This window comes from Aulonocara stuartgranti (assembly GCF_965226115.1).
Source record: "Aulonocara stuartgranti genome assembly, chromosome: 15".
NCBI lineage: Eukaryota > Metazoa > Chordata > Actinopteri > Cichliformes > Cichlidae > Aulonocara > Aulonocara stuartgranti.
Window position 1 is genome coordinate 42,715,723 of NC_138951.1, and position 10,366 is coordinate 42,726,088.

The 10,366-nt window shown below is 44.1% G+C and overlaps 1 protein-coding gene across 4 annotated transcripts; it reads right to left on the bottom strand.

Moving 5' to 3' along the window:
- Positions 1-3,617: 3,617 nt before the first annotated feature.
- On the bottom strand, positions 3,618-9,243 carry LOC309689454 (atypical chemokine receptor 3-like). 4 transcript variants are annotated; one of them, XM_082505864.1, is made up of 2 exons: positions 8,903-9,243; positions 3,618-6,161 (listed from the first exon to the last, which is right to left on the bottom strand). In XM_082505864.1, the coding sequence occupies exons 1-2, from the start codon at positions 9,178-9,180 to the stop codon at positions 5,048-5,050; spliced, it is 1,392 nt and encodes a 463-aa protein (XP_082361990.1). In that variant the 5' UTR covers positions 9,181-9,243; the 3' UTR covers positions 3,618-5,047. The 4 variants fall into 4 exon arrangements, with proteins under 4 accessions (XP_082361990.1, XP_082361992.1, XP_082361993.1 ...); XM_082505866.1 differs by having other exon boundaries at positions 8,823-8,908; XM_082505867.1 differs by lacking the exon at positions 8,903-9,243 and adding an exon at positions 8,836-8,892.
- Positions 9,244-10,366: the final 1,123 nt, after the last annotated feature.

Below are 10,366 nucleotides of genomic sequence, written 5' to 3' on the forward strand. Positions count from 1 at the left end.
ACTGTAACGTTGGACCCAAGAAACATACGCTGGAGCGAATACGATGAAAGCAGAACTTTTATTTAATACTGTGGTTTTTACTGGGACACAGACACTCCCGCTCTCTCTCTGCTGTCACGTCCGCTTCCTCCTCCGGCTGTCACTGCCAACATATAAAGAGACACAATCACTGTCAGATCCCAGCACACCTGTTCACCCCGCCCCTGCGCCGCCCTGGGAGCTCACTGCATCACCCCTCCTCTGCAGCTGGCCAGAGACCACACCCACGCCACACAGACTTTATGTACTCTAAAACTATTTTAATAAAGACTTTTTATGCACATCAAAATAGCTGCAGGTGTCACAAAGCCTCACGGATACCTTGTATTTTCATGTTACTGTCAAATTTGTAACATGAAATTTGTAACATGAAATTTGACAGCCTGTCTTTGGCGTTCAGCGGCCTGCAGGGTTCATTGGACCTGATGAACCTGAGTTCATTAATCTGCAACTTTAATTTTAAATTGAATAATAACTGAACAGTTATATTTCACTGGTGTAGTAATGAAACATTATAATTATATATTTATTATTAACCTCCTAGGACCTGACGTCCACATATGTGGACACCACATTTTGCGTTGTCTAGACCACAATACTAAATTCTGCTCTACAAGGGCCTGTGTTACGCCCCAAGTCTGGGCGTGTTGAGATGCACAAAAGATTCTGAGGAGAGAGAACCAAGTACCCGCCCTAGTTCCCAAAACAAACCACGTACCCGGTTATGACCAGAGATAGGCGCATTACTGTAATCCGATTACTTTTTTCAAGTAACGAGTAAAGTAAGGGATTACTATTGCAAAAATGGTAATTAGATTACCATTACTTTCCCGTATGAAACGCTGCGTTACTGCGTTACTAAAACCGTGATTTTTTTGCGAGAATGTCTCATGACAGTGACGTAAGCGAGCACGACGTTCGTGACAACAGCTGTGTGCAGATCAACAATGGATCATATATCGATTGTGGGAGAGAGTATGAGCGTGCAGCGTTTAAAGCGTGGAAGTACTGACCTTACTTTGAGTTTAGTGTCCGCTGTGCATGGGAAGAAAACTTCTTTTTACAGCGAAAAAACCCCCTAAACTTCCAAGCAAGCACCGAGTAGCTACGACGTAATGGGAAACTCACAGAGAAACTCGTGGATTCTTCCACTGACTGCTGCGGCACACCTGCACCAGGGTAAACCTCCGCCTACCCCACTCCTGCTTTACAGGTGAAAATAGAGCAACAGGACCGCTGAGTCTTTGACTTCATTTATTTTCTGCTGTGTTTTACTTGCATCTATTTGAAAGACTGAGTGTAAACACACAAAAAATATATTTTATGTGCTGGAATGTGCAGAAAATAGGTTTAAATATTAAACAAATTTCTTCCAGTCACAGAATATTGCATATAATTAAATTTTTGCTTGATGCATAAAGTTAAAAGGTTAAAACTGATAAAAACAAGTTTTAAAAAGAGACTTTTCCATTTGATTACATTTTGTACGATGGATTATGTAGAAAAAGTAGAATTGGGCTGAAAGATCTATCGCTTTATCACCTATTCAGGTTGTAAATCGTGTTTTTAAAAAGTAACTAAGTAACTAATTACTTTTGAAAATAAGTAATCAGTAAAATAACGGGATTATTTTTTGGGGGAAGTAATCAGTAATTAGTTACTGATTACTTTTTCAAGTAACTTGACCAACACTGGTTATGAGTTAAAAAAAAGGGTGATTTTATTGAGTGACAAGAAGCACAACCCCAGGGTGAACCCAAGCCAAAATAATAAACAAAACCAGCCAAGTCCTGTCAGTGAAAACTAACTAAATCCTAAGAAAAAACAAAACAAACAAATGACAATAGCCCCCTTGCTTCCTAGCCCAGAAACAGGAGAAAAAGTGGCTCACCCCTTCAGCTTAAACACACCCCTTTGGCGGCTCTCAAAGAGCACGCATACACATATAAAGGATTACACAACGAATTTGGAAGCCAGGACCAGGTATGAGTCTGCTGTCAAATCGGTTCACTGTCGCACTCACTCGCTTCTCTCTCCCGGAAGCTGTCAGAGCGGCTTTAAACCCTGGTCACATGGTCATGCTTATCCAATCTGCAGCCCGGTGCTCTTCCTGAGTGGAATAACCTGCAGAGACTCTTAAACATAGTAAAAAACACAAAACAGCAGCTACACAAACATCTTATGGCCTCGGGCCGTAACAGCCTGATTTCCACTTACGAGGACATTACACTGCCACTGTTCTAACGAAATTTAAAGAGAATGTCCTAATATGTGTGGATATCAAGATCATTCTTTGTTTTTACATTCACCAGGTCCCAATTAGCCCAAATAGCAAAGAGAAATTAAAAATGTATGTCATGAAAGAGTCATCCTCACTCCTCTTAGAAATGAGCTCATTTACAATATAAAAGGTTTGTCATTAAAAACAGCTTTCAGTGCACATGTCTGTGTGCATGTTTCCATGTGAGTGCAGCGTGTTTTCCACATGCCTTGACACGCTTCTTGTGTATTTGTAATATTTCTGGTAGCAGCTGTTTATCATTCCAGGCTGGAGTGTGTGTGTGTGTGTGGTGGAGGTTTCCAGTAACTACTGGTGACTCAGGACTGGAACAGTCGGTTTTCATGGTAAACGGGCTGGTTCTCAGAACTCTTTTCCACTCTATCTGAGCACTCAAAGCATTTTATACAACTAACACATTCACCCACTCACACAAGCACATTTTTCTAAACTGTTTAGTGCTTACTGTCATTGGAGAGTGTCTTGCCCAAGGATATTTGGCATGCAAACTGGTGGAGCCTGGGATCGAACTGCCAACCTTCCAGTTAGTGGCTGTAGCTCAGGTGGTGCTCTACCACCTGAGCTACAGCCACTCCGCTTTTTGTGGAGCGTTTAGTTGGAGCATCACAAGAACTTTGTTTTGGCTACAATAGGAGTTTCACATTCACCGCCAAAGCAGCAGCCCCCACACCATGCAGGTTGAATCATTCCAGCCCCTCTGTGATGCTGCTTTCCCTTCGCCAGCTACGGGAGTAAAAGTTGTTCAGTCTCCCGCCTGTCTCCATGTCCATCCCGCAGCAGACAAGTGCTGCATTTTCCTCACCGCAACCGGTGGCTGCTTCCAGCCATAGCAGCGCCAGGCTCCACGACCACGGCTTCCAGGAGGAGGCGACGTCCACGTCGCCACCACAGCTTACAGCAGCATGAGCTATGAAGAGACTGTTCATGTTCATGAAGTGAATAAGACTGAGAATTTACCCGCCAAGTCTCCCTCGGACTGTCACAGTATGCAGCACTGTATGAATTTGTGAAGAGGACCCAAAATGCAGACATCAAGGAAAGTGTAACAAAACTTGAATGTTAACAAAAAGTGAGCTGTTTAATAGGCGGATAAAAAACATTACAAAACAAAAGGCACACGGACACTGGAGGAAAGCTAACAGAACTAAACTGGGAAAACTGAATGCTGACCACAAAATACAAAGAGCAAAACCTTAAACGTAGAAAATCCTGGCAACATGGAGACATGAAAACATGATGACCACAACAACAAACACACAAACATGAACCACACACACACTCATCTTCATCTCCATCTTTATTACAGAGTGAACCTGAAGCAGAAACAAGCAGGAACGAGCAGGAGATCATACAGGAAACAGGAGCTTTTTTACACAGTTTGGTTCTAGTGCAGGAGCTGTAATACAGAAATGAAGCACATTGTCACAGTCTGGTAACCTGACAGCAGACAGATTAAATATGCTGATAATGAACAAAAAAAAAAACAACCTTTGTTTCTTTCTGAGTTTCAAAATAAAGTTTCCTGGAAAGAGCATGTGGATATTTGGCAAAAACATTACAGAAAACAAGAATTTCTGCCAGAGACAGAAAGTTCTTCCTAATATTTTGTTGTTAATGTGATGTTTGTGCGTCATTCGCCAGTTTGAACCCAGAATTTCCTGTTAATAGTTTCCAGCTTGTTGGACAGAAACGCGTCCACAGATTTCAGGGTCGTCTCTGAAGGTGAAAAATGTTTTTCTCCATCATGTTTCCACCTCCAATTCATATAAAGTGGAAAAAAACAACTTTTTTGTTACTGCCTTCAGGTGATCCTGTGAGTTTCAGGTTCTTCAGGTCATCTCTCAGGCGAGTTTCAGCCCTCAGCTCTGACTGTCAGGACAAACAACTACATGACTGAAGGTTTGTGGATGCTCACTCTACATAATCCAGTGTTCCTCTGACCTGTGAACTTCGGTTAGGTGGTGAAGGATCTGAGCCAGGCTCAGCGAGTAGCTGTTCCTGACACTGACCTGCTGATGTTTGAGCCTTCATTCATTTTCTATGTAAGAGAGTTATAATACATCTAGGAGGACATGGCTTTCACATTCAGTGCATTATGTTGGAGTATTTAATACACAGAGTGTGTCAGAAACAGGTGAAACCTCAGTGAGTTAAAGCAGCTGATCGGAGCAGCGCTGACACGTTTAGTCATGCTGTCCACAAACCTTTGTGCTGTCTTTGTTTTGATTACTTAGAAACAGCAGAGCATGAAGAAAAGTCTTTTTTTATAGATACAAAGGATTACCTGATGGCCAGAACGTCTTTCTGTCACCAGTCGATCCAATAACATACGACGTGTCAGATAGGTGTTAGGATGCATTCCCGAGTCCTAAAAAGCTTCTAATGACGCAAAAAGCATTCCCAAGAGACATTGGCCATTAGGTCAATAACCCATCCAGGAATCACAGCTGGTGCGGTTCACCTGGCTCAAGCTGGAAAAGACTGCAGCTAGCACTAGCAGATGGAGGAACCGACTGCAGGTCCTGAACGAGTTGAGCCAGCCCAGTCCATTAAAACTGCTAAAGCACGTACACCCTAACCTGGTGCAGGTCTGAAGGCATACTCGTCGTTGCTGTAGTAGTTCCTCTGGATGAAGTTAGGTGTGCCACCAACAGGGGTAGGTGGAAGTTATTTACAAGTCTTTGAATGAGTCCTGGAGGGCTCTGAAGTTCACATCGGGCTGTCCGTGGTCATTGCTGAATACTCGGTTTCTGAGACATGCGAGGCATCGATGAGCCTGGTGAGCCCGGTCTTGGTGGAGTACTTGAAGATGAAGGCCTTCATGAGGTCATAGCGGTAGTTCCTGTTCAGGGAGTTGTACAGGATGGGGTTGACACAGCAATGGACCAGCGAGAAGCACTGTGTTAGGTGCAGCGACACGTCCAGGAAGTTCTCCAGCCGGCAGCTGAAGGGCAGGAGATTCAGCAGGGACAGGGTGTCCAGCAGGAGGACAGTGTGGAATGGCAGCCAGCACACCAGGAAGACTACAATGTACGTGAGGATGATCCGCCGGCTGACGCGCCGCTCCTGGTCTGAGGTGGGAGGGATGGCCGTTGCAAGGAGTAGGTAGAAGATGGTGATGACAGGGAAGGGGATGGCGAAGCCGAGCGCAAAGAAGCTCAGCTGGATGCCCACCATCCACTCCTTCGGGTTGCTGGGCGGGTACACTGGACGGCAGATGGCGCCATCATAGTGCGCTGACTTCACCGCCTGCAGGAAGTAGGTGTCTGGGATGGAGGCCACCAGCGCCATCATCCAAACCAGAACACAGATCAGCCGGCGCACCACCTTCTTCCTGCGGCTGTCGGGGGTGTCGCCAAACAGCGTGACGGACAAGTAGCGGTCGACACTCATGCAGGCAAGGAAGAAGATGCTGCTGAAGAGGTTAACGCTGAAGACCAGGTGAGTAAGTTTACAGACGGATTCTCCAAACGGCCACTGACCGCCCTTCAGCAATGAGGTCACCCAGATCGGCAGCGTGGCCACGACGCACAGGTCAGCTATGGCCAGGTTCAGGATGTACAGGTGTGTCTCATAGCGGTTCCTGTCGGATCGCAGGTTGACCCAGACCACCAGGGCATTGGCGGCGAGGCCCACCAGGAAGATGAAGATGTAGAGGACGGAGAGGGTGTGAAGGAAGGCGGTTTGGTTGACGGTGCCCGAACACCTCAGCGCCTCCACGTGGGACAGGTTATGGTCAGCGGAGGTCAGGTTCAGCTCCTCCCACAGCTCAATGAGCTCAGAGAGGTCGTTAGCACTCAGACTCATGGCGACGAGGTTACACCTGGAAAACAGGGAAAGTCAGAAATATTAAATAAAAAACAAAGATGTATTTTTGATAAAAATACATTTAAATTAATGCACTGAATAAATTTCACATAATAAAAATAATAATAAATAATATGAAAATGTCATAATGAATAAATAAACCCCCAAACAACATAATTCATAAAATGTAAAAACTGTGTATTTGACTATGTGAAAGTAAAGTTTTCTGAAAGTATTCAAATTTCAAATTAAAATCTTGATGTCCATTCAGCCCACGGACCTCAGGCTTGTTTATAAGAGCAGTGTTTCCCACCAAACTCCATTCAAACATTCTTTAATTTAAGAATTTTCTTTGCGCTCCCAAATAAAGATTAAAGCGGACAAAGCTGAACGGGAGGTCGTATCAGGCGTATTGATTACAAGCAGGTTCAGGACTCCTGCTCACAAACTGTGGCTCTCCGTCAACTCGACCACACAACGAGAACACCAGCAGCTGGACAGACAGACGGAAGTCAGAGCAGGTCAAACATCCAGACTTCATTAACAAATTGAAGTGACTGAACCAACAATAACGTCAGTGTGTGATCAATAACATGTGAATGAGCTGAGAGGTCTGAAGGTTTTACTGCTGCATTCTTTTTCCTGCTCCCGCTTGAGCAGAAAAAAGATAACCACGTCTTCCTGTTTTAACCCTCGGGAAATTCATCAGGTGCAAAATCACTAACTGAAGATCGATAAGTTTGATTTGGCAGTGAACACAGATTTAACACAGGAAATAATAAAAGACTAATATTGGAAACAAGACACATGCTGATTATTTGCATCAATAATCTGTTCTTCTGCTGCGAGTGAAACTCTCACCAAACTCCATTAAAAAATTCTCAGATTTAAGGGTTCTTTGACTTTTGGATGTTTGGGAGGGAATAAAACCTATAAGATATCAGCTTATTCCTGACAAAATGTTAGTGAAAATCAAAAACCTGTCATATTTTATTAGTTAAAAAGTCATTATGAATAAATGGTCTTAAACGTCTCATTCTTCTGCCTCTAAAACTCCTACATCATAACATCGAAAGCTTTACTTTCTCATTTTAGTTCATTTTAATCAGATCAACATTACTATGAATAATTCTTCCTGTGGATTCAGAGCATATTTTAAGATTAAAACTGATCTTTATGAGTCCACGTTTGTTTTGAGAACATTAAAACCAGAGAAGAAGAAGAAAACTGAGCCCTCAGACAGCAGACGGAGGATGAAAAGGAGGAGGAGTGTTTTATTGCTGCTGCACATAAAAACTCTGTAGGGTGCTTTAGACTGAAAGGTCATGACCTTCAAAATCAAATTTTACCGCAGCGCTGTGACAAAGAGTCAATTAGCTCGCCAATAAAACTCTAACCGGTGTCTTTTAGACAGAAAGTCTCAGATTTTACCAAAAAAAAAAGCATCTAAGAGCTGAGCTCAGCACCAGTCCCCACACACACACACACACACACACACACACACACACACACACACACACACACAGCTGATAATTATAATGAAGACAGCGGGCCTCGGTAGGCTTTAATGCATTACAGTAAATATGAGCTCTTTATCATGTGACTTACACACAGGTGTGCATACAGTAAGCACCAGCTTTGATGCTTTAAAAGAGTGGAAGCCAACAAGGCTCAGCGCAGCTGTTTGAAACATCTGGATGAACCTCCAGCCACAGACACACTGTTACATCTGTAATAAGTGACAGCGTGTCTGTGTAATAAAGCAACGTGGGTCACACCTGTGTTTACCTGCCGGGCTCGTGCTGAGTCCTCATACATACAGTCAGCACGGAGCTCCATTCAAAGGAAATCCAGGTCCCTGAACGCAGGGTGAGCCACCAGTCAGAGGGCCATAAATTGGCCTCAGCGCCCTCAGAGCCAGAGTCCGTTCAAAAATCCCCTACGGTTCGTTTGGAGTTTGAGGCATTTCAGCATGAAGTGTGAGGCCTGAGCGCTCGCACCGCCCCCTTTGTAACTCGGCTCAGGCGCCGTGGACACAGCTTTGCACGGACCCACTCTTTAACCCTTTAATCCCCGGATCTTCCTACTGCAGGCGCAGATCTCACTAAGATCCACGACAGTTCACGTGCCTGCGCGCTGAAATCATCTCACCTGCAGGCACGTGCACGCTACAAAAACAGCTCATGTTGGCGCGTGCACACGTTAGCTACCTGTGTGCACGCGCGCTGAGCTGACTGAGTACTGCGGGTTAAAAATGCGTTAAAACGTCCGCTAAGTAAAGTTTGCTGGTAAACACAAACTGCCTAATGCAAACACGAGTGTTCGCAAACGGACAAGCTGCGTGCCGAAGGCACGGCGCGACTCCAGCGGCTCGTGGGAACTTTCAGCCGTCCGCATGCATGAGACCGTGCACTTAAATAGGACATTTTTTAAACCGAGTCTGGCTAAGCCGCTGCAGAAATAAGCTTTTCCGATCAGCTTTAGTGGAGCACAAACTGGAGCAATAACGAACTCCATTTGAAAAAACGCCTGATTTAAGAATTGTTTGCTCGATGGTGAAAAGTAAAGTAGTGATATTTAAGAAGACTGATGACAGGCTTCCTGTCGGCGCAGAGTCAGCTCTGTTTCATTGCCCGTTCATCTCTGAGTCACACCTGATGCTATAAACAGCTCTTACCTGTATCCCTAACCTGTAAAAACATCTCTTTTCCCAGCGGACCCTGGAGCAGACATCAGCCTGAACGCTGCACAACTTACAGCACAAGAAGGGCGGCTCGGTCCGGATCAGTCCGGATCCACGGCGGGTCAGAGGGCACAGAGTCCGGCAGAGGGTCGCAGGCGGTCTCCCCGGGTCCCCCCACACTGCGGTTTAAATGAGAGAAGAAGAAACGCCCACAGAGGCAGCCCCACTCTGCGTGATTTATTACAGCTTCAGCTGCGGAACAATGAAACTGCGGAGGCGTGAGAGAAAGCGCCAAAAACAAAGAGGAACGGAGGAAAGGAAGAAGGAACGCCACTAAACTTAAATAGTACATTTTTTAAACCGAGTCTGGCTAAACGTGACAGCCGCTGCAGAAATAAGCATCAGGAAGAAATAAAACATCCACTATTAAAACTGGTCAAATAAAATATAACAAAATAAATAAATTCATTACAAATAAATGCATAACAATCTTGTTTTTATTAAAAGTGAGGTTAAATTTCATAAAACATGTTTAAAATTGAATACTATCCAAGAACTACATGGTAATATTAAAAAATAAAATAGATATGATTGTATTCTTTCAGTATCATCAATAATTTACCACATATTTATTCGTCTTTTATTTTCACATGTTAAATGAACCTCATTAATAAAGCTCTGATGGCGTCTGTAGCTTGGACCATCAGTCACAGAGGCCTGTGGGCTTCGAACCTCTCAGCAGTCCCCCCTCTGCTGTGTTGGCTCAAACCTGAAGGCCTTCCCTGATAAACACGTCTGCACGCAGCAGGTGTTTCTCTAAAACCTGTTCACTCCTGTCAGCACTAGCCTTTCCAGATGTGCCAGCTGTCAGCACCATCAGCAGCATCTAACACTGATCCCTGCACACAGAGATTCCTCCAGATTTTCTGTCTGTGGATGAAATGACATTCTACAGATGATGAAACTGAAACTGTTCTATCTAAGATGCTCTTCTTATACCCAATCACAGTATGGACCTGCTACCAAATAACCTTTTCAGCTGCTAAATGTTTCTACAGCTGTTTCTCCTTCGTCCCACCTACTTTTACAAGTTTATGTTGCCTGGTTACAACTTTCTGAGACATTTTTCAGCCACCAAGCTCAGTTTTCTTTGTTCTAATGTGAATAAAATGTTCTCTGTTATTCATGTTTGAAACGTTTCACAACTTTTTCAGGACTGAGTTGAAAATCATCAAATTAAACCAGGTTCTGTGTGAACCACAGTGTGGAGTGATGTGGGTCAGAATTTCAAAGTAAAGTCCAGACTGTATTTTAAAGATGGCTGTCACTCATAGACTCTGAGCTGTACTCAGACACATCCAAATAAAGTCCAAGAACTTCACCAAAACGGAGCTTCAGACATTCAGGCTGTTATTGTGAAGGAGCTAACACTGTTGCAGCTTTAAAAGTGAAGGATTTTAAAATAAAACCACAGGCCCTGGTGTGCTGTGGTGTTAAAGGCATCTGAGGCAGGTTTGAGTGTAAACTCTACAAACAGG

What these genes read in the sequence shown, in the direction of transcription:
- LOC309689454 (XM_082505864.1), bottom strand. Translation starts at nt 9,180, where the DNA reads ATGTACTATTTAAGTTTAGTGGCGTTCCTTCTTCCTTTCCTCCGTTCC. An exon ending in CGAGCCGCCCTTCTTGTGCT is followed by an intron (nt 6,162 to 8,902) that starts GTAAGTTGTGCA and finishes CCTGTTTTCCAG; the next exon opens with GTGTAACCTCGTCGCCATGA.